General features: G+C 44.8%; 1 protein-coding gene across 1 annotated transcript in view; it reads left to right on the top strand.

Moving 5' to 3' along the window:
• ADAMTSL1 (ADAMTS like 1) overlaps positions 1-26,075 on the top strand; it is a 731,427-nt gene that overhangs the window by 535,270 nt on the left and 170,082 nt on the right. Inside the window, exon 19 of the mRNA XM_069239462.1 lies at positions 9,232-10,372. Within this exon, the coding sequence (XP_069095563.1) occupies positions 9,232-10,372 (1,141 nt within the window). The remainder of the gene's footprint in view (positions 1-9,231; positions 10,373-26,075) is intronic.

The following is a 26,075-nucleotide window of genomic DNA, read 5'->3' as shown; positions in this document are numbered from 1 at the left end:
GAGCCACACAAGTCACCCCTCCTTGGATTCCACTAGGTCTCTAGTTTTCAGAAATGCATAGGTTTGGTAGGTTTCCCTAGGTGGCGGCTGAGCTAGAGGCCAAAATCTACAGGTAGTCACTTTGCTAAAAACAGCTCTGTTTTCTGTGATATGTCCACGTTGTGTTTTGGGGCATATCCTGTCGCGGGCGCTAGGCCTACCCACACAAGTGAGGTATCATTTTTATCGGGAGACGTGGGGGAACGCTGGGTGGAAGGAAATTTGTGGCTCCTCTCAGATTCCAGAACTTTCTGCCACAGAAATTTGAGGAACATGTGTTTTTTTAGCCAAATGTTGAGGTTTGCAAAGGATTCTGGGTAACAGAACCTGGTCCGAGCCCCGCAAGTCACCCCTCCTTGGATCCCCCTAGGTCTCTAGTTTTCAGAAATGCATAGGTTTGGTAGGTTTCCCTAGGTGGCGGCTGAGCTAGAGGCCAAAATCTACAGGTAGTCACTTTGCTAAAAACAGCTCTGTTTTCTGTGATATGTCCACGTTGTGTTTTGGGGCATATCCTGTCGCGGGCGCTAGGCCTACCCACACAAGTGAGGTATCATTTTTATCGGGAGACGTGGGGGAACGCTAGGTGGAAGGAAATTTGTGGCTCCTCTCAGATTCCAGAACTTTCTGCCACAGAAATGTGAGTAACATGTGTATTTTTAGCCAAATTTTGAGGTTTGCAAAGGATTCTGGGTAACAGAACCTGGTCCGAGCCCCGCAAGTCACCCCTCCTTGGATTCCCCTAGGTCTCTAGTTTTCAGAAATGCACAGGTTTGGTAGCTTTCCCTAGGTGCCGGCTGAGTTAGAGGCCAAAATCTACAGGTAGGCACTTCGCAAAAAACACCTCTGTTTTTTTCCAAAATTTAGGATGTGTCCACGTTGCGCTTTGGGGTGTTTCCTGTCGCCGGCGCTAGGCCTACCCACGCAAGTGAGGTATCATTTTTATCGGGAGACTTGGGGGAACGCTGGGTGGAAGGAAATTTGTAGCTTCTCTCAGATTCCAGAACTTTCTGCCACAGAAATGTGAGGGACATGTGTTTTTTTAGCCACATTTTGAGGTTTGCAAAGGATTCTGGGTAACAGAACCTGGTCCGAGCCCCGCAAGTCACCCCTCCTTGGATTCCCCTAGGTCTCTAGTTTTCAGAAATGCACAGGTTTGGTAGGTTTCCCTAGGTGCCGGCTGAGCTAGAGGCCAAAATCTACAGGTAGGCACTTCGCAAAAAACACCTCTGTTTTTTTCCAAAATTTAGGATGTGTCCACGTTGCGCTTTGGGGTGTTTCCTGTCGCCGGCGCTAGGCCTACCCACGCAAGTGAGGTATCATTTTTATCGGGAGACTTGGGGGAACGCTGGGTGGAAGGAAATTTGTAGCTCCTCTCAGATTCCAGAACTTTCTGCCACAGAAATGTGAGGGACATGTGTTTTTTTAGCCAAATTTTGAGGTTTGCAAAGGATTCTGGGTAACAGAACCTGGTCCGAGCCCCGCAAGTCACCCCTCCTTGGATTCCCCTAGGTCTCTAGTTTTCAGAAATGCACAGGTTTGGTAGGTTTCCCTAGGTGGTGGCTGAGCTAGAGGCCAAAATCTACAGGTAGTCACTTTGCTAAAAACAGCTCTGTTTTCTGTGATATGTCCACGTTGTGTTTTGGGGCATATCCTGTCGCGGGCGCTAGGCCTACCCACACAAGTGAGGTATCATTTTTATCGGGAGACGTGGGGGAACGCTGGGTGGAAGGAAATTTGTGGCTCCTCTCAGATTCCAGAACTTTCTGCCACAGAAATTTGAGGAACATGTGTTTTTTTAGCCAAATTTTGAGGTTTGCAAAGGATTCTGGGTAACAGAACCTGGTCCGAGCCCCGCAAGTCACCCCTCCTTGGATCCCCCTAGGTCTCTAGTTTTCAGAAATGCATAGGTTTGGTAGGTTTCCCTAGGTGGCGGCTGAGCTAGAGGCCAAAATCTACAGGTAGTCACTTTGCTAAAAACAGCTCTGTTTTCTGTGATATGTCCACGTTGTGTTTTGGGGCATATCCTGTCGCGGGCGCTAGGCCTACCCACACAAGTGAGGTATCATTTTTATCGGGAGACGTGGGGGAACGCTAGGTGGAAGGAAATTTGTGGCTCCTCTCAGATTCCAGAACTTTCTGCCACAGAAATGTGAGTAACATGTGTATTTTTAGCCAAATTTTGAGGTTTGCAAAGGATTCTGGGTAACAGAACCTGGTCCGAGCCCCGCAAGTCACCCCTCCTTGGATTCCCCTAGGTCTCTAGTTTTCAGAAATGCACAGGTTTGGTAGCTTTCCCTAGGTGCCGGCTGAGCTAGAGGCCAAAATCTACAGGTAGGCACTTCACAAAAAACACCTCTGTTTTTTTCCAAAATTTAGGATGTGTCCACGTTGCGCTTTGTGGTGTTTCCTGTCGCCGGCGCTATGCCTACCCACGCAAGTGAGGTATCATTTTTATCGGGAGACTTGGGGGAACGCTGGGTGGAAGGAAATTTGTAGCTTCTCTCAGATTCCAGAACTTTCTGCCACAGAAATGTGAGGGACATGTGTTTTTTTAGCCACATTTTGAGGTTTGCAAAGGATTCTGGGTAACAGAACCTGGTCCGAGCCCCGCAAGTCACCCCTCCTTGGATTCCCCTAGGTCTCTAGTTTTCAGAAATGCACAGGTTTGGTAGGTTTCCCTAGGTGCCGGCTGAGCTAGAGGCCAAAATCTACAGGTAGGCACTTCGCAAAAAACACCTCTGTTTTTTTCCAAAATTTAGGATGTGTCCACGTTGCGCTTTGGGGTGTTTCCTGTCGCCGGCGCTAGGCCTACCCACGCAAGTGAGGTATCATTTTTATCGGGAGACTTGGGGGAACGCTGGGTGGAAGGAAATTTGTAGCTCCTCTCAGATTCCAGAACTTTCTGCCACAGAAATGTGAGGGACATGTGTTTTTTTAGCCAAATTTTGAGGTTTGCAAAGGATTCTGGGTAACAGAACCTGGTCCGAGCCCCGCAAGTCACCCCTCCTTGGATTCCCCTAGGTCTCTAGTTTTCAGAAATGCACAGGTTTGGTAGGTTTCCCTAGGTGGTGGCTGAGCTAGAGGCCAAAATCTACAGGTAGTCACTTTGCTAAAAGCAGCTCTGTTTTCTGTGATATGTCCACGTTGTGTTTTGGGGCATATCCTGTCGCGGGCGCTAGGCCTACCCACACAAGTGAGGTATCATTTTTATCGGGAGACGTGGGGGAACGCTGGGTGGAAGGAAATTTGTGGCTCCTCTCAGATTCCAGAACTTTCTGCCACAGAAATGTGAGGAACATGTGTTTTTTTAGCCAAATTTTGAGGTTTGCAAAGGATTCTGGGTAACAGAACCTGGTCCGAGCCACACAAGTCACCCCTCCTTGGATTCCCCTAGGTCTCTAGTTTTCAGAAATGCATAGGTTTGGTAGGTTTCCCTAGGTGGCGGCTGAGCTAGAGGCCAAAATCTACAGGTAGTCACTTTGCTAAAAACAGCTCTGTTTTCTGTGATATGTCCACGTTGTGTTTTGGGGCATATCCTGTCGCGGGCGCTAGGCCTACCCACACAAGTGAGGTATCACTTTTATCGGGAGACGTGGGGGAACGCTGGGTGGAAGGAAATTTGTGGCTCCTCTCAGATTCCAGAACTTTCTGCCAGAGAAATTTGAGGAACATGTGTTTTTTTAGCCAAATTTTGAGGTTTGCAAAGGATTCTGGGTAACAGAACCTGGTCCGAGCCCCGCAAGTCACCCCTCCTTGGATCCCCCTAGGTCTCTAGTTTTCAGAAATGCACAGGTTTGGTAGGTTTCCCTAGGTGGCGGCTGAGCTAGAGGCCAAAATCTACAGGTAGTCACTTTGCTAAAACCAGCTCTGTTTTCTGTGATATGTCCACGTTGTGTTTTGGGGCATATCCTGTCGCGGGCGCTAGGCCTACCCACACAAGTGAGGTATCATTTTTATCTGGAGACGTGGGGGAACGCTAGGTGGAAGGAAATTTGTGGCTCCTCTCAGATTCCAGAACTTTCTGCCACAGAAATGTGAGGAACATGTGTTTTTTTAGCCAAATTTTGAGGTTTGCAAAGGATTCTGGGTAACCGAACCTGGTCCGAGCCACACAAGTCACCCCTCCTTGGATTCCCCTAGGTCTCTAGTTTTCAGAAATGTACAGGTTTGGTAGGTTTCCCTAGGTGGCGGCTGAGCTAGAGGCCAAAATCTACAGGTAGTCACTTTGCTAAAAACAGCTCTGTTTTCTGTGATGTGTCCAGGTTGTGTTTTGGGGCATATCCTGTCGCGGGCGCTAGGCCTACCCACACAAGTGAGGTATCATTTTTATCGGGAGACGTGGGGGAATGCTGGGTGGAAGGAAATTTGTCGCTCCTCTCAGATTCCAGAACTTTCTGCCACAGAAATGTGAGGAACATGTGTTTTTTTAGCCAAATTTTGAGGTTTGCAAAGGATTCTGGGTAACAGAACCTGGTCCGAGCCACACAAGTCACCCCTCCTTGGATTCCCCTAGGTCTCTAGTTTTCAGAAATGCACAGGTTTGGTAGGTTTCCCTAGGTGGCGGCTGAGCTAGAGGCCAAAATCTACAGGTAGTCACTTTGCTAAAAACAGCTCTGTTTTCTGTGATGTGTCCACGTTGTGTTTTGGGGCATATCCTGTCGCGGGCGCTAGGCCTACCCAAACAAGTGAGGTATCATTTTTATCGGGAGACTTGGGGGAACATAGAATGGCAAAACAAGTGTTATTGCCCCTTGTCTTTCTCTACATTTATTCCTTCCAAATATAGGGGTGTGTGTAAAAAAGACATCTATTTGAGAAATTCCATGTAATTCACGTGCTACTATGGTCACCCCGGAATTCAGAGATGTGCAAATAACCACTGCTCCTCAACACCTTATCTTGTGCCCTTTTTGGAAATGCAAAGGTTTTCTTGATAGCTATTTTTTACTCCTTATATTTCAGCAAATGAATTACTGTATACCCGGTATAGAATGAAAACGCACTGCAGGGTGCAGCTCATTTATTGGCTCTGGGTTCCTCGGGTTCTTGATGAACCTACAAACCCTATATATCCCCGCAACCAGAGGAGTCCAGCAGACGTAACGGTATATTGCTTTCGATAATCTGACATTGCAGGGAAAAGTTACAGAGTAAAAAGTAGAGAAAAATTGATGTTTTTTTCACCTCAATTTCAATATTTTTCTTTTTCAGCTGTTATTTTCTGTAGGAAACCCTTGTAGGATCTACACAAATGACCCCTTGCTGAATTCAGAATTTTGTCTACTTTTCAGAAATGTTTAGGTTTCTGGGATCCAGCATTGGTTTCATGACCATTCCTGTCACTGACTGGAAGGAGGCTGAAAGCACAAAAAATTGCACAAATGGGGTATGCCCCAGTAAAATGCCAAAATTGTGTTGAAAAATTGGGTTTTCGGATTCAAGTCTGCCTGTTCCTGAAAGCTGGGAAGCTGCTGAGTTTAGCACCGCAAACCCTTTGTTGATGCCATTTTTAGGGGAAAAACCACAAGCCTTCTTCTGCAGCCACTTTTTCCAATTTTTTTGAAAAAAACAAAATTTTCCTTGTATTTTGGCCAATTTCTTGGCCTCTTTCAGGGGAACCCACAAAGTCTGGGTACCTCCAGAATCCCTAGGATGTTGGAAAAAAAGGACGCAAATTTGGCTTGGTTAGCTTATGTGGACAAAAAGTTATGCGGGCCTAAGCGCGAACTGCCCCAAATAGGCAAAAAAAGGCCTGGCACAGGAGGGGGAAAAGGCCTGGCAGCGAAGTGGTTAAGGTTCCCAATAACCACCAAGTAGCTCTTGTTGCTGCCGCTGTGGCCGCATGTGCTATAAACTGTTCCACAGGCATATGCTGTGAAATCCCCCAGAGAACAAATCACCCACCACCTCCACTCTACCATCGCTTCAAATCTGCCTTCCGTAGTGTCTGGATAGTCTACGTGGCATGTTGAATTGTTAAATAATAAGAAGAGCTTTTATGAAGCATACACCTTTTAAGAAATTCTTAAGAGGCTGAGTGAGGACTCAGTTTAATTAGCATCATGTTTGGCCCGGATCTGAAGGTCCTGCGTGTCAACCTGATTCATTTTGAAGGCCTTGGTATATACAAACTGATACAGTGATCAGGCCACGGAGCATCTGTTGTGTCAAGGATTAGAGCAAGTGTTGTACAAGGTGAGTGAGTTGTAGAGTGCATCGCAATCAGCCCGGTCACCTCTTGTGCACTGTCATGTGTTCTGGAATATTGATACATTTACAGATTGCACGTTTAATTTGTATGCTCATAACCCCTATGCTGTGAAAAAGATTTGTTAGTCTCAGTTAATTGACAGGTGAAGATTTGTCTTTTTCATATTTTCCTTTAATAGATGGTTGTACAGACTTTAATGGTTCCTTTCCCACTTTGTTGTAAGTTTTCCCCTTTTCCCAGCCACACCCTTTTGGCCCTCCGACATTTACTACTAAAACCGAGGTTTACGAGTGTGGAGATCTCCGCACAGAAAAGACAAGAAAGGCGGAGGGGAAGGTCTCTTTCCATAGGTTAGTGAAAAGTATTTCGTAGTAGGTGAGTAGTACTGCTGCAGTAATACTTTACGTGCTACAAAATATTGTTGGAGAATAGGCCGCCATGTTTGTGAATGGCCCTTGAGATGCACGGACCTGGTTTCCAAAAAAGAAAAAAGAAATATTTGCATTAAATGCTTTTATTCAATTTTTTAGATAGTAAATTTAGGGTTCCTTCCGTTCATATTTTCCTGCTTTTTCTCTAATATGTTTTTTGTCACAGGGCTGAATTCACCTAGTTTCTGTTTGGTAAACATGTGCACTCACATACAGGGAAGTATTCCTGTGCTCCTGTATTGTGTTGAGAGACTGACAGCTAATGCTCTCATGGAGCACTCACTTGGGAATGCCAAAGTATTCACTGTGTGCACATTGGCATATTGTTATTTTTATTTCTTACGAAATTGCAAGAATTTTCTGATTTAAAATAAAATTATGTAGGATAATGCAGCACTTTCTATGGCACTATTATTTCAGTATTTGTCATTCAAACATGCATTAATACTGTCTGGACAAAGGTTTCCCTCATTTCCAGTGGGTGAGGATTATGCTAAATAATCAAAGAGATTCGCCACTAAAAGCCTCTGTGGACGATGTAACATAGGAGAGCCCTCTCAGTTTGATAAAATCTTAGCAACTGGGAACTAGAAGGTACCAGCGTCGGCTCCTCCGCTAAGGAGGAGGGGCGTCCCCCCTCTGCATGCAGCAAAAGGAAAAATAAAATGACAATAACGCTATGTTATTATCATTTTATTATTCCGGGGCGGGTCTGGGCAGGAGGGGGCCGGAGGAGTGCTGAAGGGGGAGTTTTATGTGCACAATAAGTGTGCATGTCTGTTTGGCCAGATGTGTTGGGCCAGCCAAATAGACATGCGCACTTTGCATTTCTCAACCTGGCGGTATTCAACAGCCGGGATGAGAAAGTGCACAGGCCTTTACTCCCTCTGTGAGCAGCAAAGCAGGCCGCTCACACCAATCACGACGCTGCTGTCATGCTTGTGACAGCAGTGTCGTGATTGGCTGGAAGCCTAGGTGCTTCCGGGAAGAGAACAAGGGACGTTGGAGAGGCGAACTCATCGCCAGGAGATGTATATTTTTTATTTATTATTATTTTTATTTAACCCCCGGCCACCACCGTTCAGTGGCAGCAGCCACTGAAGGGTACCCTAAACTACACTTCTCACTCCCCCAAGCAAGAAATAATCCCCTCATTAGCACAAATTTAACACCTAAATACCGCACTCAGAAACTCAGAGGTGACCTGTTTAAGGGCCTTCCACTGCACAGCAATTTGTGAGCCTCTTTCTTAGTAACATTTGATCTCTTTGAGCCAGATTTTGTTTTTTAAATCTACAATGGTGAATTATTTAGCCTGTGTGGTATAGCCATATCACAGCCACAGAACTGGATAGTTCTAGTAGCCACGCCTATCATTCTGTATATTGCAGCTAACTGCAGGGGAGTACCGTCATGACAGTCAAGATACCTACAAAAAACAAGAACAGTCAAAGGAGTGTAGGAATTTTACATAGAGCAGAGCTGCTTAAATGGTATGTTCAGCAAACTAAATGAAAGCTGCTTCTCTCGATGCATGAAACGTGAAAAGTGGTATATGGTGGGATATCCATCTACGCTCATCTAGATATTTTCTCTTATACACCAGTTATCAGACCTAGCAAAATACTGCATCACAAGTCCTGATTTAATTATTGTGCTTGTAATCTTTACTGAAGAAAACACCCTATGTTTGGAGATACACCACTGGTACCTTATTTTTAAAAGTGTAAGTTTTAAATCTATAAAAGACATTAGGGTAAGGTTGCTAACTTCCTAAGAGGCCTTCTAAATATGAGTTTTTTTCTCCCCATGTTTGTATTTGTAGCCACCTAAAGATCAAACTGACAAAACAGGGATTCATTTTCCAATGTGAATTTTACGAAGTAAAGCATGTTGAGGTAGAACATAAATTGACTGATTAGATGAAAATATACCTTTTACTACAACACCAGATTTTAAATCACTACAATTTTAAAAGTGTGGCAACTTCAATGAAATGAGAGGTGGATGAAGTTAGAATTCAAAATCAGGTTCATTAATTTATTTTGTTGGGCGACAGGATAGTTCTTTGTAATACTGCATATTTACGCTATTTCTTCTCATTTAAAATGTGCATTTTATATGCAGAACACCATCACAACTTATGTAGAAATTCTGCATCATTATTTCCTGGCCCTAAAATTACCAATACCACATTTGCAGGAATAGTATGAGATTACAGGTTGTATCCCGAGAGTCCACTGAAAAATGCAAGACTCCAGAATATTACATGCTATTCTTATTTTCATTCTCATTTTTGCTGACCATTATCCCCCTGAGATTTCACCTGATGAATTGTTTAGAGAGAACACCATGGAAGCGGTTCCCACTTTCCATGAGATTCTGGATTCACAGAAAAGCAGTGTTTGTGGCTGATTTAGAAAATAGACAGAGATAATAAAGATGATATAAGTATTTATTGTTAAGCAGCGTCTCAGTATTACATTGATGCATGATGAACCCACAGTGAAATAACAATACTAACCCACACCTTTTTAAACTATGTTTCAGGGCAAAGCAGGCCTGGTCAGAAGCAAAGTCCCCATATTTTATCCTTGAAGAAGATTTACATTCAGGTGAGAAAACAGAAGAAACTTCAGTTCAATGTAGGTGGCTTTGCATACCTGCTCCCAAAAACGTCTGTTGTCCTGAGATGCCCTGTGCGGAGGTTCCGCAAGGCCTTGATTACCTGGGAACAGGAAGGCAAGCCCCTTCTCAGTACAGCACACATTACCGTCACCACACATGGCTACATCAAATTTCACAGAATAAAACCTTCAGATGTGGGAGTGTACACATGCATGGCTGGGCCTGCCCAGGAGCATTTTGTAATCAAACTCATTGGCAACTACAACAAGATTATCACTCATCCTTCTGGAACCCGGGAAGAAGAAACTATGCAAAAGAGCAGCCTAAATGAAGCCTCCAGACCAAGAGATAAACATGACAATAGGATTCTTTTTAACAAAAGCAATACAGAAAAAAGAGGCCTTCTTGCGGATTTCAGCAGTCGCTATGATGACATAGTCTCAAAGTTTCTGGAGCTGAATATATGGCCCAAAGAAAACTTGGAGAATTGGGGAGGGCTGGATTCCACTGAGAGAAACACTTCTGCTGAAGAGGATCAGAGTTATGAATTCATCTTTCCTTTTGCAGTTGCCATTGATCAAAATCGGCTAGATGACATCATTAGGACCTTATCAGAGCATCCCTTAGAAATGCGCGAAAATTATAGGAAACAGATCCTTTCACATTTAGCACAAGAGGTGATCAGGAGTAATTGGGAAAACCAGGAATCTGTTTTCAGTAACCAGAGAAAAAGAATTGGTTTAGGATCTGTTGAACCTAGGTTCCACAAGCCTGTTTCAGGATTTACAAGCTCCTTGAGGACATCTCCTATCGATGGAGATTTTTTTAGCTCTATAGAGTCAACTAATGTTTCCCACAACCATCACTATAGAAAACCTGTAATACTGAGGAAGATTTCAGCTGCACAGCAACTTTCAGCTTCTGAAGTGGTAACTCACCTTGGACAAACTGTTGCCCTGGCAAGTGGGACACAGAGTGTACTTCTTCACTGTGAAGCTGGAGGATACCCAAAGCCAGTCATCAGCTGGGCAAGGAATGGTGTGGAAATGAAATACGGAGACAGGTAAGCTACATCATGATTGGTTACACTTACAAGAATCTCAGATGCATGCTCATTGTAACAATTCAACAAATGCCTTCTTTTGATATGTTCGCAATTGTTGTCACTAACAGCGCTTGGGGAACTCAGATACTAAGTCTTCAGTAACCAGAGAAAAAATTGCATCTCCTTTCACCAACCAACCAGACACCTCCACTGTGTAGGAATCCTGCTCACACACATCCCACGCATATACAGAACCAGTTCAGGAGGGCAGGCATACTCTTACATTGCTCCTAAAGCATGGAAAAGCCTCACACTCCTCATCAAAGTCGCCGCTCCTCTTCTTCAATTCTGCGAGAAGCTGAAGACCTGGTTTTTCAATTATCCAGCCTACCATCAGCAGAGCTAGACAGACACACCTGCTCATCACCAGGATACCCTTGTGGCTGATAGTGCTCATTACGAATACAAGTAATATAACAGCACACCACATTTCATCTAATCCATGTGAAGCCAGTTGTTCATAGGATCAAAATTTAGTTTGCAGTTTAACAGAATTGCACACATTACCAGTACATTCTCCTTTCTTGTCCCAGTCATTATCATTACTGATACAGTGGACCACACATCCAATTCAAGAACTCTTGAAATAAAATTATGTGAATTCACGCCTCATCACTACATACGTCGTGCCATAAAAGGGACTGGCATTCCTTACGTTCATTTTGGAGCAGATCACAGAACATCTAGGTTGGGTGGGTAGCTGGGATGAGGAAGAGTAGTACTAGGATTAATGGTAATTAAACAGAATATTCCTAGAGATGCAAGGAAGGCAGTTTTGGAAAGTTTTACCTACATCTGTAACCGCAGTATGTTGTTGAAAAAGCACCACTTCATTTTAGAACACAGTGCTTGATTATAGTAATGCCCCTACATATTTCTTCCAATTAAGTCCTCCCTTTGTGATAGGTATATCTAACCAAACGTCCTGGGAGATGCTGTATTGGCAGTGCATTGTCACCACCCAGCAACAGATTTTATGTAGAGGGTTGCTTCAACTGGCAGAGGGCAACTCATTTTACCCATTACAAGAGTCACATCACCATGGCATCCATTGATTATAGAATGCTTGAATATTACGGCAATCATTAATAGTTGTTAAATAGTAAGCATTTAAAGCACAGATATCCAACACCTTTGCGATGGACAACTAGACATTGAACAAATCTGTCAACATTGCCTCTACTTCAAGTCTGACAATTCTTAAGCTGATTTAAGCCAGCAGCCCTACATCGCCACCTGATCCCAAAATCATGGAAAACATGCCTGAATATTCACTTGTTTTGAGTGTCCCACTGCTTTAAATGTGCACATACTCTCAGGAAGAGTACCAGCACTTGTTTCATTAGAAAAGGAGAATACCAGCACGTCACGTCAGAGCTTCAGTACTGTTAATGGGAGAGTACAGACATTTCTCAGTAGCAAACAGGTACCTTGGAAAAGTGAAACACTGGATTTCTTGGTGTCCATTTCAAGCACTGGTGTGCATCTTACATATCATCTTTCGGAATTGAATTCCATTTGGAATGTGAGAAATCCTTGTGCCATTCCTGGCCATCAATTGCGTTATGAGGCATGATTGGTTTTGGATTGGTGTTACGTATAAGCAAAAACAAATTAAACCTTTTTGACCCACAGTTCAGCACAAAGCTTTCAGTTTGAAAAATAGTCCACATAATACCGCTTCCTCATTGTGGTGCACCACGAGTGTTCTTAAAATGCACATCACTTTGCCTGCCGTTATGTGCATTGCTTGGAGCCCCTTGCGTCACATCAACCTGTAATCCACTGATGCACATGACTGTGTGCCTCTTGATCACGCAGCTGTGTAGGATAGTTTGAGTGTATTGGCACCCTTATATTTGTTGGACTGTGTGCATTTGTGCCTTTATATCTGCTGACTTAGTGAAAATAAATGTATGTATGTAGGTATCTTGGTCTTTGTGTATATTTTCCTGCTCCATATCTGCATTTGTGGACAAAAGGAAAGTAATTATTAGTCTGGGTGGATAGTAGTCAAATTCAAGTAACAAAATCAAGAACCTGTTTGGTCCAGGCAAAGGTTTCAATAATTTAAACCTGAGCCCAAACCCTAGTAGTTATGGCACTGAGCAGACAGACTTGAATTAGAGAAAATGTGTAAACCATTTAGAAATACCAAACAGTTACAAAGCCAAAAACACACCACATTAAAAATCCCACTCCAATTTATAAAATGGAAGAAAATGTAATTAATAAACAAAATTACACCAAAACAACAAAAATCTAATAAGGAACACCGGAGTTATGAATGTTAAAATATTTAAGAGAAAAACCACTTAGAATAAGTAGGGTCAGTAGAAAACACCGTTAGCTTGTGACTTGGACCTAGCCATTATTTTAGGTTGACTGCGATGAAGCTCAGATTAGATACACCAAGCAGGTTTACCCCGGTAAAAGATCTTACCTTCTGGCCTAATCTCTGAAGTGGAAGTCAAAATCCTCCAGCAGGGAAAAGTTGTAGATTGTGTCTGAGAAAGACCTCTCTGAGCTTTCTCAGATGTTCGATGATGTCCTGCTGAAGTTGTTGGTTTGGGCAGTTAATGCTCAGAATGAGAAAAGTTCACATTTTGCACACAGAGAAATCTGCTCATCGGCCGAATACTTTTTGTGTCTTCCCCTGTCAAGATTTCTTCATTTAGACTTCGGGCCTGATTTTGATTTTGGCAGACAGACTGTTCAGTAACAATGGTGACGGATATCCCATCTGCCAAAATTTAAATCCTGTAGGAAATAATAAGATTTATATATTCGGTGAACTGGATACCCGTCATCATTGTGATGGAGTAACCCGTCCGCGGAAATCTAAATCAGGCCCTTAGTCTCTTTTCAAAAGTTCAGAGTCCTCCAGCAGGACAAGGCTGCAGTCTGTGCCTGGGAAGGGCACTAAAGTCAGACAGCCTTGGTGCAAGCTTCTGCTGAAGTGCCAAAAAGCTCCAAGTAGGAACAACTTGAAATCTTGGTCGGGTCGGATCGGCTTGGGTGGCCAGTCCCAGTTCTTCATTGGTTTGGAAATGGAGATTTTTGGGGAAGTACAACTGGACACCGCAAGGGTCCCAGGACCACCAGGGGCCATTACAGGTCCATTTGCACCTGTCCGGATGGGCACTTCAGGAAAATGGTCTCTTCGGATTGTTGTCTTCCACACAAGATATCAGGCAATTGATGCTTGAAGTCCACTTCTTTGTTCCTGGTACAAGTGGGAGCCGAGCCCATTCCTTAAGGTCTCCTGACATGTCTCAAACAGCAGGCACAGTCCTTCTTCTGTCCCTCCACAGCTACAGAAAGTGTTTCTGAGGAGCTGGTGGAGAGGTCCAAATTTGTACAATTCAGTAGCCAGTGGATGGGGGTGACCCCTGGTTTATCTAATTTTTTATCCAATTGGAAAAGTGCCCGGAGCAGTGGTACACACTTTTACAGCACATCCTATTTACCTTAGTGCAAACTATCCCAGAGTGCATTTTTCTAAGGCAGGTATAAGATGGCGCAGGCCACCTGCTGTTGGAGAGAGTTTGTGTCACAGTTAGGTGTGTGTTTAAGGAAACAGCAGCCCTCTCATCCTAAGCTACAACATTTCTTGTAGGGAAACGGATCACATTAACAATTTAGGATTCACCCCGCTTATCCACATGGGACACCTGAGTGGTCTATGGCCAGTTTGAACCCAGAAGTGAGTCTTGAACAGGTAGGGTTTCACCTTTTTCACTGACCAAACCAGTACATCTCTTGATTGCACTTTAACACTGTTCTCCAGGGAGCAGTTATCTGCTGATAAATGTGACAATTTGATCCCGACCCTCATCATTCCTCTCTGGTACCACTGCTCCGATACCAAAGCATCTGTCTGGACTAGAAACACCTTTTTGAAGTCAGTTGACTTGAGGATGGGTGCAATGCACAGTGCCACTTTCAGGATGTCAAAGGCCTTCTGACATTCCTCACATCAATGACCTTATTGGGTTAGCTCTTACAAGTCAGATCTTTTAGGGACTTCCATAATGGTGCCATACCCCTTAACAAACCTCTTGCAGTATCCTGTCAGACCCATGAAAGCTCTGACTTGAGTCCGGGTTCTCAGACCAACTCTCCCTCCCAATGGGTTTGTTCACAAGTGGATACCTTGGGCCTAAAAAACAAAGGCTGTACAGGCCCTCATTACAACCTCGGCGGTCTTTCAAAAAGGACGTCGAGGCTGCGGGCGCCAGAATACCGCCATTGCTGGCAGTATGTCTGGCTCCCTATTACGACTTTTCCGCTGAGCCAGCGTAAAAGTCACATCAACATTTCTGCCAGCTCGTAATAGAGCCAGAGGCAATGCTGATGGGCAGTGGGTGCAGTAGCACCCGCCTCTCAGGCAGGGAAATGCACGATGGGGCTATGCCTGGGGGCCCCTGCACTGCCCATGCTAAGTGCATGGGCAGTGCAGGGGCCCCCAGGGGCACTCCGAGTCCCCTTACTGCCAGCCTTTTCATGGCGGTGTCTACCGCCATGGACCGACTGGCGGGTAAGGGGAGTCGAAATGCCCAGGGCAACGCTGCTTGCAGCGCTGGCCTGGCGGATTATGACCGCCAGGACCGCCATGGCGGTATACCGCCGGTCCCGGCAGTGTTACCACGGCACAACCGCCGCAGTCAAAATAAGGTGACTAGTACCACCAGCCTGTTGGCGGTACTAGCGCCACTATAGCCCTGGCGGTTGATGTGACTTTTCCACTGGCCCAGCGAAAAAGTCGAAACAGGGAGCCAGACATACCGCCAGCAATAGAGGTATTCTGGCGCCCGCAGCCTCGGCGGTCTTTCGTAAAGACCGCCGAGGTTGTAATGAGGGCCTGTGTCTTCCTCGGGTTGCACCTTGCACTGAACTATGAATGAGCAGACTTACCTCTGTCCCTTTCAAGTTAATGAAGCTCCTTTACCCTCCTCAGTTGTCTTTCATGATCTGCTATGCAGCACACACCTACATCCAGCCCATACTCTCACCTGAGTGGTCTGTTCTGTGGCCAGTTTCAACACTAAAGTGAGTCTCGAACAGGTAGGTGCTCAGCTTCTTTAGTGTCTAAACCAGTGCATCTCTCGATGGTACTTATACACTGCTTTCTAAGAAGCTTTTACCAGCTTATAAAGGTGACGGCTTGAACATCGCCATCATCATAACACTGCTTCAATGCCATGTTCCAAAGCATCTGCCTGAATCACAAACTCCTTGCTGAAGTCAGGTGCCTTGAGAATGGGTGCAATGCACATCACCTCTTTCAGGATGTCAAAGGCCTTCTGATATGCCTCATACCATTTGCCCTTATTGGGCTGCTTTGTAAAAGTCAGCTCTTTTAGAATTGGCCATAATTGTGCCATACCCCTTCACAACCCTCTTACAGTATCCTGCCAAACCCAGGAAAGTTCATACTTGGGTCTGGGTTTTCAGAAGATCCCAAACCATGATAGTCTGGATTTTGGTATGAAGAAGCTGTACATGCCTACCACCAACTTAGCCCAGGAACACTACAGATCCCAGCCCTATCTGACACTTACTGGCCTTCATAGTCAGTCCTGCCTGAAGCAGGGCCTGAAGCACTTAATTAAGGTGAGTTAGAGTGGCTCTGCCAGGTGGAGCTAAAGACAGCAATATCATGTGGATTTGCCGCACTAGAGTTCTCGGGCCAAAACAGATCCTGATTGACCAACCTCTGAAAGATGGCAGGGGCATTCTTCAACTCAGAGGGCATCACCTTGAATTGAAAGTAGCCCTCGAGCATTCAGAATGCTGATCTCTCCTTGCCCCCATCAGACAGAGCAATCTGATAGTTCACGTTGTTCATGTACTGAGGTACTTGGCAACATCTAGCTGGTCAGTGTATGTATCTGACTTTCAATTAACTCAGATAGCATTGCTTCATGTATTTTTATAACACAGTGCTATACTTTTAGATATACAAGGTGACAGCACTCAATTTTAGCACTGGTGTGGTGGTGTCTTATCAAAGTTGCTTTTTCTTAAGAGGTTTTCTACTTGAAAAATAAGTTTTGTTATTTGCTTGAAAACTGGCGTGGTGTACCAGAAGAAAAAACAGGAACAACATTTTATGCTAGTTTTTGGTTGTTGGATCAGTGCCAAACTTTACAACAACAAGCTTTATTTTGAGTGGTCCGAGTTTGATGCATCTCACGCTGATGGGTTTATAATTTAACCGATGCGATAATTATTTCATATTCCAAGTTTTTGGTGAAGTTGCTTACTGCACCAAAATTCATATTTTATGGTTAATGCCATACACTTTTCCTCTTTTAAATTCCAGCAGGTTGGACTTGCTGAAATTTAGTGAAGAATGTGGTTTTTATTGCACCTAATGATTTTCAGGTGCGTAAATACAACAGGACTCCGAGTCCTGACACTTGAACAAACAAGTAGGGATTTGTGCAGGGGTTAGAAAACTATGACCTGCTCATAATCAAGTACAACATTAGTGCCAGCATGAAGCTCTAAGGATATCCCTGGATAATAAACCAAAGTCAGGATGGAAGAAATAGTTAATGCCTTCATACTACTGCCCAATTATGCGTATCTGAAAGCTCATCCGACTAAGAGTTAATGCACAGTTGGATGCCTTATAAATAATCTCATATATTGCATTTATTGATATATGTATAATGTTTTTTTTGTTTTTTGTGTGTTTAGAAATCTGAGAAATTAATATTTCATAATATTTTTCATATATGGCCATAATTTGATGTATTGTTTCTCTATTTAACACAGTCTATATATTTACATGTACTTCTCAATAAACATATACAAAAAAAAAAAAAAAGAAGAAAACTCATCCGAATGCATCTCTGAAATGCAGCTGGCTCGTTTTGACACAAATATTGAGTAAACTTTACAGATGTGGCCGATGAGCAACTTACCCACTTACTGCTTTCGTGCCTTTTATAGTCTCGAGCCGGGAAGCATTGGCTTAAAGTTTTAATCACGTTGTTTTGCATTAAAATCTCTTATTTTCTTTGACTCTTTGCCAGACACTTAGTCCATCTTGCATTTAGCTTGCAATTCTGAAATTCTTGTTCAGGGTTTGGAAAATAGGCAGCAATTTTCCACGAGGAATGGTTCCTATGAGTAAGTTTGTGGCAGACTGGTTCATGCAGAAAATATCTAACTGAAAGACATTTTCGTCTCAAATCAGCCCCCTGTTGATATCTCTTGGGACCTTTACGCAAATTTTATTAACATATAAAAGTCGTGAGTTATCAGCAAACCATCTTTTTTCTGAAAGCTTAATTTTGAGAAATGTCATGTAAGTTTACGAACATTAGGGAAAAACAGTTTCACACACCTAATTTTCAATTGTTAGTCAGACACAAACTGGAGATAGACCTTTCTAGTTCATTTAGACAGAGATTCGTTGATTTTCCTGATAGACCTGACTTCAGTGCTTAATTTGAGCCGGTAGTGGCCACCAGCACTTATTTTTCCTCAACAGCACTTATTTTTCCTCAACAGCCTTTGATCCAGAGCAAGAGTGAAAAAACAAACGATGTTAGAAAGAGCAAGTGAAAAATTAAAAAACAATGACAAAGGGAAAGAGCAGGGATGAAAAGAAACTTGCAACAGTGATATAAAGAGGCCAGGAGTGTGTTGTGATGGATTAAAGTGACCTGAGTTGAAATCAAGAATACATGACACCAACCTTTGATAGTGCCAGTACTGGTCATAACTTCTGAGCAAACCGTTAGGCCCTGGCACTTATTCTTTTACAAATGAAACACTGCCTGACCCATGATTTATCTTCTTCGTCGTCTTTCTGTTCTTAATCCTATTCACCTATATACATTTCATTTCAATCTTGAAGGTTCTTTGCCATTTTGATTACAATATTGGGCACCTTGTATGTAATCTGAATTGGTATAATTAGGACCACTGGAATTATGCGGCAGGGGAGGGTCAAATTATGTGGCAAGGTTGAATAAATTATGAGGCAGGAAAAGGCAAATTATGCTGCGTAATGCAGCACATTTAGTGATAGTATCAATTCATTATTTTGTCATTTTTATTTCTGTTATAACTGGCTGGCCATTGGTTGCTCATCGTTAGTACCAGTTTAATACCGAAATGTTGCAATAAGCAACAGAAAAGTGAACAGTCAACCTTTGCACAGGGCCTTTCGCTGCATGGCAACACCTGTTGCTGCTATTTTTAGTAACTTTCAAACCTTTTGAACCAGTTCCATAACAAAACTTGAGGAGGGTCCCCCTGCAAAATACTGTGAGGGGGCACCAAGCCCCATGGACCCAGGCAGGGGCTTGTCACCCTTGCACAGTGTGCTCAGCCCCCCTCCCTACATCATGGGGGCTGCAGAGGGCTTTGTCATGCCACTGGTTTGAGCTAAAAACTATTTTGTGTTGAAATATGCAGATTATTCATCAGATAATGGATTATGTGGCCAATGCAGCAACTCTGTAATTATGTGAAAAATGCCACAGCCATACAATTGCTTAATTCCAGTGGCCCTAGGTACAGTACTAGTCTAAAGGGTGCCCAGCAGTGGCGGCTCCTCCGTTTGGGCGGAGGAGTGTCGCGCCCCCCCCCCCCCCCAAACCTTTTAAAGAAAACGTTTTCTTTGCAGTCTGCCTGGGAGCGCCCTGGCTGGGTGCACCCAGCCAATCCTGACGCTGCTCTGAATAGCATCAGGATTGGCGCAGGGCAGGTTGGGAGCCTGTGCCTGCAGTGAGGAGCGTCGAGGGACAGAGGAGCGCTGGAGGAGGTAAGTGATTTAAAAAAAAAAAAAAAAATGTTTATTGCCTCGCTCCCCCCTCTCCTGCACCTCCCTGTCCCACCCCGCCCCTTCCACGGCCCGCGAGCCGCTACTGGTGCCCAGTGGTACATTCCTGTTACCCAAGCGTTTTAGCTTTAAAGTGTTTCTGTATTTTGATGATGCTCGCACTAGACATATGTGTTAGAATGCCAACTTAAATTGCCTCTTGAGTTCAGTTTACTGCCAACTCTGTTTTTTAATCATTTTAGGAAGGTGGTCTTCAGGCTTTGCCATCAATGTGAGATTTCCAGCTTCATGCTTCACTCATATCTAGTTGACGCCTAACGCTAAAGATATTTGTATGGTAGCGGGTTCATTTCGAACATGAGGAGCAAGAATAGAACAGTAGGGGTGGGGAACAATGACACTGTATTATATAAACAGGGATGTAATAGGATGTGTATGGGACATGTAATTGAAAGACAACTAGACATGATGAGGTACCGTGGTGTTTTATATATTTATCTATTACTTGCCTGAAACACGTTATTTTGGGGACCCAGGAGTCTGATTTTGAAGGTCACGACTTACCCTCTACGACGCGTTTCCTCCCCTACCTCTTTTTCTTTACTGTTACTGGTATAGAATAAACATGACAATCACAAACTATTTGCTTTTAATATTAGTTGTATTTGTATGTTATTTTGAGATGATTGCCTTTTCAATCACCCTGGTTCATCAGCATTATTTCAATCTGTGCTGGGTTTGCTGGCCTGTTTTCTTATCAATTTCTGAGTGCTTAGGGCCTGCAATAAATGATTCCTTGCAGAGACAAAGTGGTCTGGCACAGTAATGGCTTAAACTGTAGTTTTATAAGCCTTCATCGCGTTGTTTTGTTATTGTCCTGCATTGGTGTGGCTTTCTCCGTCTTTGTAGTGAAAATTTGCAAACAGTGTTGGGGTACAAAATTGCCATTCCCGGTCTTCTAATTTTTTTAACCTCAGCGAGCCTCTCAGATATAGAATATTTGTTGGTTGAAACAATTATTTTGAATTTTCGTAGACTTAACCCTCTGCTCCCTTCAAGGGAAGATTTGAAAACGTGTCGTGGGCAATAAATTACCATCACCATCCTGTTATATTGTAAATTTCCAAACCTGATTCCCCCATATTTCAAAAATATGTTGCTTAAAACTGTGATCTGAAGATTTATGAAATTTCCGTAGTTCTCGGTGCATCAATAGCAACATTTTAGAAAACTGCCTGGGCATCAAATTGCAGTCTCAGGGCTTGTGATATTGTCATTGCCCTTGCCTTTGTCATTTCCCCGGAGATGCAGTGCTTATTGTGTAAAACTGTGATTTGAGCCTTATCTGACATTTCTACAACCTTCTGAACACCGCCAGTGACCTTCTTCAAACAGAACTGCAGCCTGAAGGCCAAATCACTGGCAATATGTCACTCTTCAATCCAAACACATATTGTGCACCTCTTTGCAGGGCCTAAAAACATCTGTTCAACTAGTACATGTCTTTATCCACCTCCCTCAAATCGACCACAGTACAAAGGCCAACTCAACCAGCATCATGTCTATCTACAACAACACACTGGTATTACATTCCTCTATCATTCGCGTCATAAACCATCTGCTTGTCCCGTAGAAATTACCATATTTTGTAATCAACACAGTGCTGACTGTCTAAATGTTAATCTTCCACATCACACATCAACAGCACTTGGCCAGCCACTACATATCCCTTTAGGGAACGAACTGACCACCGGAAGGTTCATCCGGGATAACGACTACCTTTTAAGTGGGGACCAATAATCAAAGTTAATATGTCAGTAGCACCAAGCACCAAGAAACACTTGTGTGGTGAACCTGTTATGGTTTATCTTTGACAGCAGAAGCCAGGCCTGACAGCTCAGTTGGTGCTGATGTGTAATACATGGTTTTGTGTCTCATCACAGGGCCACACTGTGAAGAGGCCCAACAGCACAGTGAGCTGAAAACCCTTGCCAAGATGGGGGTTTCCAGCTCAGTTATGAATGATCTAGATAGCTGGTCTCATCATGTGGCCACACTAAGAAGAGGCCCAGAAGCACGGTGAGCTGGAAACCCTTGCCAAGAAAGGGTTTTTTAGCGTAGGTATGAATGATCTACACAGCTGGGTTCCAATGAGAGCCTCCCCGGGATATGGGACGTGGCACCACACTGTTGTAGGGGAGAGCAGCTGTAGTTGTTTAGTAGAGGATTCAAAGCCCCACCCGCCCTGGCCCTACTCCCTTGCCAGGGGCACGTCCCTTTCTCCCTGTACACTCACACAGGGAGGCAGGTCTGAGAAGTGGTCTACTAAACGTACATATATTAACCACCTTACTATTCATAATTCAACACCTGCATGTAATCAGACCACAGGACCACACAATCCGGACACCTCCCAAAGACCAAATGATCATATGAAATGGACTTCGTCTCTATGAATGTCTGTGATTTAAGGCAACGCATACACACCAAAACAGAGTAAAGTGTTATTGTGCACTACAGGCAGCTATGGGCTTTAACACACAACCCAGACAAGCTAAAGTGCAAAGAAGACATTAGCCTTTCCAAGCATAAAATCCCTGTTATAAAATAACATATAAGCAAAATCTGTTTGAGATGGTAAGGCACTTTCATTTTGGTGACCATATCCAGACTTTCAGCAGAAAGACTAGACTTCGAGTGTTCACTGGTCCGTGAAATATACTTGAAATTACATAATTTGGCATTATACCTGAGAATGGAGATTTTTAAGGCACCCCTTGAAAGTCCAGTAATTGCTTTTGGTCTTCGAAGGTCATCTGCCACTTTACTGGAATGATTTTACCTTGAGATTAAAAACAATAACATGCGCAATGTTAGTGCTTAGAGTGTGCAAGTTATCGCCAGTGTATTTTCCTCGGTGCTAATAGTCCATCATTGTACAGCTGTGTTTATGCATTGCACAACACAATGCGGTCTGTTTCCATGTTCTGTTTGTGTTTCTCTAAGTGGCTGCAGACCCTTCTTTACCACAAGTCGGTCATTGACGATAACAGATGATGGGAAAAGAAACCAAAAACTGCACATTCTTGACACCCTATTGTTTGTGCGGCGGTGCGCGTGTTTACTCTTCAGAAATCCGATCTGGCTGTCCAGCAGGATCGCATGTCTGCACCGCCGTGGCCTTGGAGACAGTGGCAGTTTTTGTTCAGGAGGAGAGAAAATGGCCGCCGCCTGGTCAGCGTGCGGCCTTTACTTACACTTGTCCAGGGAGGGGGTTCACCTCATGTCGTGACCGCGGCTGCCTGTCCAGCTGCGGGGCTTATATAAAACAGCTGTGGATGAGAGAGCAGGGGAGGTACAGCTGTCGTCGAGAGGAGGATCATCCATCATACAGAATGCCGAATAATTAGAATGTGCCTAAAATGAGTCTCTGGGAATGTAAGACCATATCTGTCAGCCTTTTGCCTCAACAAAGCTGGTAAAGCCAGGCGCTTAAGAAGGTGATCCTATTAAGATCAATGGGGAATTACCAATTTTGGAGAATGGTACAGGTTTGCAAACACAGTGACTCAATTCAAGTGGAAGTCTATGGCGACTTTTTGTTTGTCGAGTGCATAAATAGAAAAAGCGTTTTACACCTGCCTAATATAGGTGAGCCGAAAGCTATGTGAGAAATGGAAGCAGGAAAGGAAATTCATTTAATGTTGATAATGCAATTGTGGTGAATATCATTGACTCCATTTGTAGTAGTTACATTGGATTACATATAAAGAACCGTTTCTCAGCGGCCGCCACCGCAAATCTCAAGGGGAGGGGTAGGGGGGGGATGGGAACCAGGTGGGTCTGGAAGGGAATAAAAAATAATTTAAAAAATAACTTACCACTTTCTGTCCCTGCCACCTTGCGCTCCTCTTCTTCTGGTGTTTCAGCATTCACTGCTGAGACATCAGCACAGGCTCCAGAGCAATCCTGGTGCTGCTATATATATGCAAAAACAACAAGTGATGGACGGAATGCTGAACATTGTCAAACATTCACCCCCAGTCACAGATCTGGGTTTAATCCATCGTTTTTTTGCTGCCCATGCCATTCCAGTTTGGACCCAGCCATATGCAAATCAGTCTTGACCCTGTTCCCCATGGGAACAGTCCAGCCCGAACTGCTAGGCCAGGTCTTCCCTGGACTGGAAACAAGCATCCTGGGACCGGTTTCGGGGTTTCACCCCTCATCAGCCAGGCTAGCTTGAATCCAGTGGCATGGGAAGCACGGGACCCACGTCTGGGCATACCAAATGCAAAAACAACAAGTGATGGACGGAATGCTGAACATTGTCAAACATTCACCCCCAGTCACAGATCTGGGTTTAATCCATCGTTTTTTTGCTGCCCATGCCATTCCAGTTTGGACCCAGCCATATGCAAATCAGTCTTGACCCTGTTCCCCATGGGAACAGTCCAGCCCGAACTGCTAGGCCAGGTCTTCCCTGGACTGGAAACAAGCATCCTGGGACCGGTTTCGGGGTTTCACCCCTCATCAGCCAGGCTAGCTTGAATCCAGTGGCATGGGAAGCACGGGACCCACGTCTGGGCATACCAAATGCAAAAACAACAAGTGATGGACGGAATGCTGAACATTGTCAAACATTCACCCCCAGTCACAGATCTGGGTTTAATCCATCGTTTTTTTGCTGCCCATGCCATTCCAGTTTGGACCCAGCCATATGCAAATCAGTCTTGACCCTGTTCCCCATGGGAACAGTCCAGCCCGAACTGCTAGGCCAGGTCTTCCCTGGACTGGAAACAAGCATCCTGGGACCGGTTTCTGGGTTTCACCCCTCATCAGCCAGGCTAGCTTGAATCCAGTGGCATGGGAAGCACGGGACCCACGTCTGGGCATACCCTTCCCACTTAGGGCGACAAATGCAAAAACAACAAGTGATGGACGGAATGCTGAACATTGTCAAACATTCACCCCCAGTCACAGATCTGGGTTTAATCCATCGTTTTTTTGCTGCCCATGCCATTCCAGTTTGGACCCAGCCATATGCAAATCAGTCTTGACCCTGTTCCCCATGGGAACAGTCCAGCCCGAACTGCTAGGCCAGGTCTTCCCTGGACTGGAAACAAGCATCCTGGGACCGGTTTCGGGGTTTCACCCCTCATCAGCCAGGCTAGCTTGAATCCAGTGGCATGGGAAGCACGGGACCCACGTCTGGGCATACCCTTCCCACTTAGGGCGACAAATGCAAAAACAACAAGTGATGGACGGAATGCTGAACATTGTCAAACATTCACCCCCAGTCACAGATCTGGGTTTAATCCATCGTTTTTTTGCTGCCCATGCCATTCCAGTTTGGACCCAGCCATATGCAAATCAGTCTTGACCCTGTTCCCCATGGGAACAGTCCAGCCCGAACTGCTAGGCCAGGTCTTCCCTGGACTGGAAACAAGCATCCTGGGACCGGTTTCGGGGTTTCACCCCTCATCAGCCAGGCTAGCTTGAATCCAGTGGCATGGGAAGCACGGGACCCACGTCTGGGCATACCCTTCCCACTTAGGGCGACACATGCAAAAACAACAAGTGATGGACGGAATGCTGAACATTGTCAAACATTCCCCCCCAGTCACAGATCTGGGTTTAATCCATCGTTTTTTTGCTGCCCATGCCATTCCAGTTTGGACCCAGCCATATGCAAATCAGTCTTGACCCTGTTCCCCATGGGAACAGTCCAGCCCGAACTGCTAGGCCAGGTCTTCCCTGGACTGGAAACAAGCATCCTGGGACCGGTTTCGGGGTTTCACCCCTCATCAGCCAGGCTAGCTTGAATCCAGTGGCATGGGAAGCACGGGACCCACGTCTGGGCATACCCTTCCCACTTAGGGCGACAAATGCAAAAACAACAAGTGATGGACGGAATGCTGAACATTGTCAAACATTCACCCCCAGTCACAGATCTGGGTTTAATCCATCGTTTTTTTGCTGCCTATGCCATTCCAGTTTGGACCCAGCCATATGCAAATCAGTCTTGACCCTGTTCCCCATGGGAACAGTCCAGCCCGAACTGCTAGGCCAGGTCTTCCCTGGACTGGAAACAAGCATCCTGGGACCGGTTTCTGGGTTTCACCCCTCATCAGCCAGGCTAGCTTGAATCCAGTGGCATGAGAAGCACGGGACCCACGTCTGGGCATACCCTTCCCACTTAGGGCGACAAATGCAAAAACAACAAGTGATGGATGGAATGCTGAACATTGTCAAACATTCACCCCCAGTCACAGATCTGGGTTTAATCCATCGTTTTTTTGCTGCCCATGCCATTCCAGTTTGGACCCAGCCATATGCAAATCAGTCTTGACCCTGTTCCCCATGGGAACAGTCCAGCCCGAACTGCTAGGCCAGGTCTTCCCTGGACTGGAAACAAGCATCCTGGGACCGGTTTCGGGTTTCACCCCTCATCAGCCAGGCTAGCTTGAATCCAGTGGCATGGGAAGCACGGGACCCACGTCTGGGCATACCCTTCCCACTTAGGGCGACAAATGCAAAAACAACAAGTGATGGACGGAATGCTGAACATTGTCAAACATTCACCCCCAGTCACAGATCTGGGTTTAATCCATCGTTTTTTTGCTGCCCATGCCATTCCAGTTTGGACCCAGCCATATGCAAATCAGTCTTGACCCTGTTCCCCATGGGAACAGTCCAGCCCGAACTGCTAGGCCAGGTCTTCCCTGGACTGGAAACAAGCATCCTGGGACCGGTTTCGGGGTTTCACCCCTCATCAGCCAGGCTAGCTTGAATCCAGTGGCATGGGAAGCACGGGACCCACGTCTGGGCATACCCTTCCCACTTAGGGCGACA

Source organism: Pleurodeles waltl, chromosome 1_2, assembly GCF_031143425.1.
Source record: "Pleurodeles waltl isolate 20211129_DDA chromosome 1_2, aPleWal1.hap1.20221129, whole genome shotgun sequence".
NCBI classification, from domain to species: Eukaryota; Metazoa; Chordata; class Amphibia; order Caudata; family Salamandridae; genus Pleurodeles; species Pleurodeles waltl.
The sequence above is the reverse complement of the archived record's forward strand: the minus strand, read 5'-3'. Positions and strand labels throughout refer to the sequence as shown.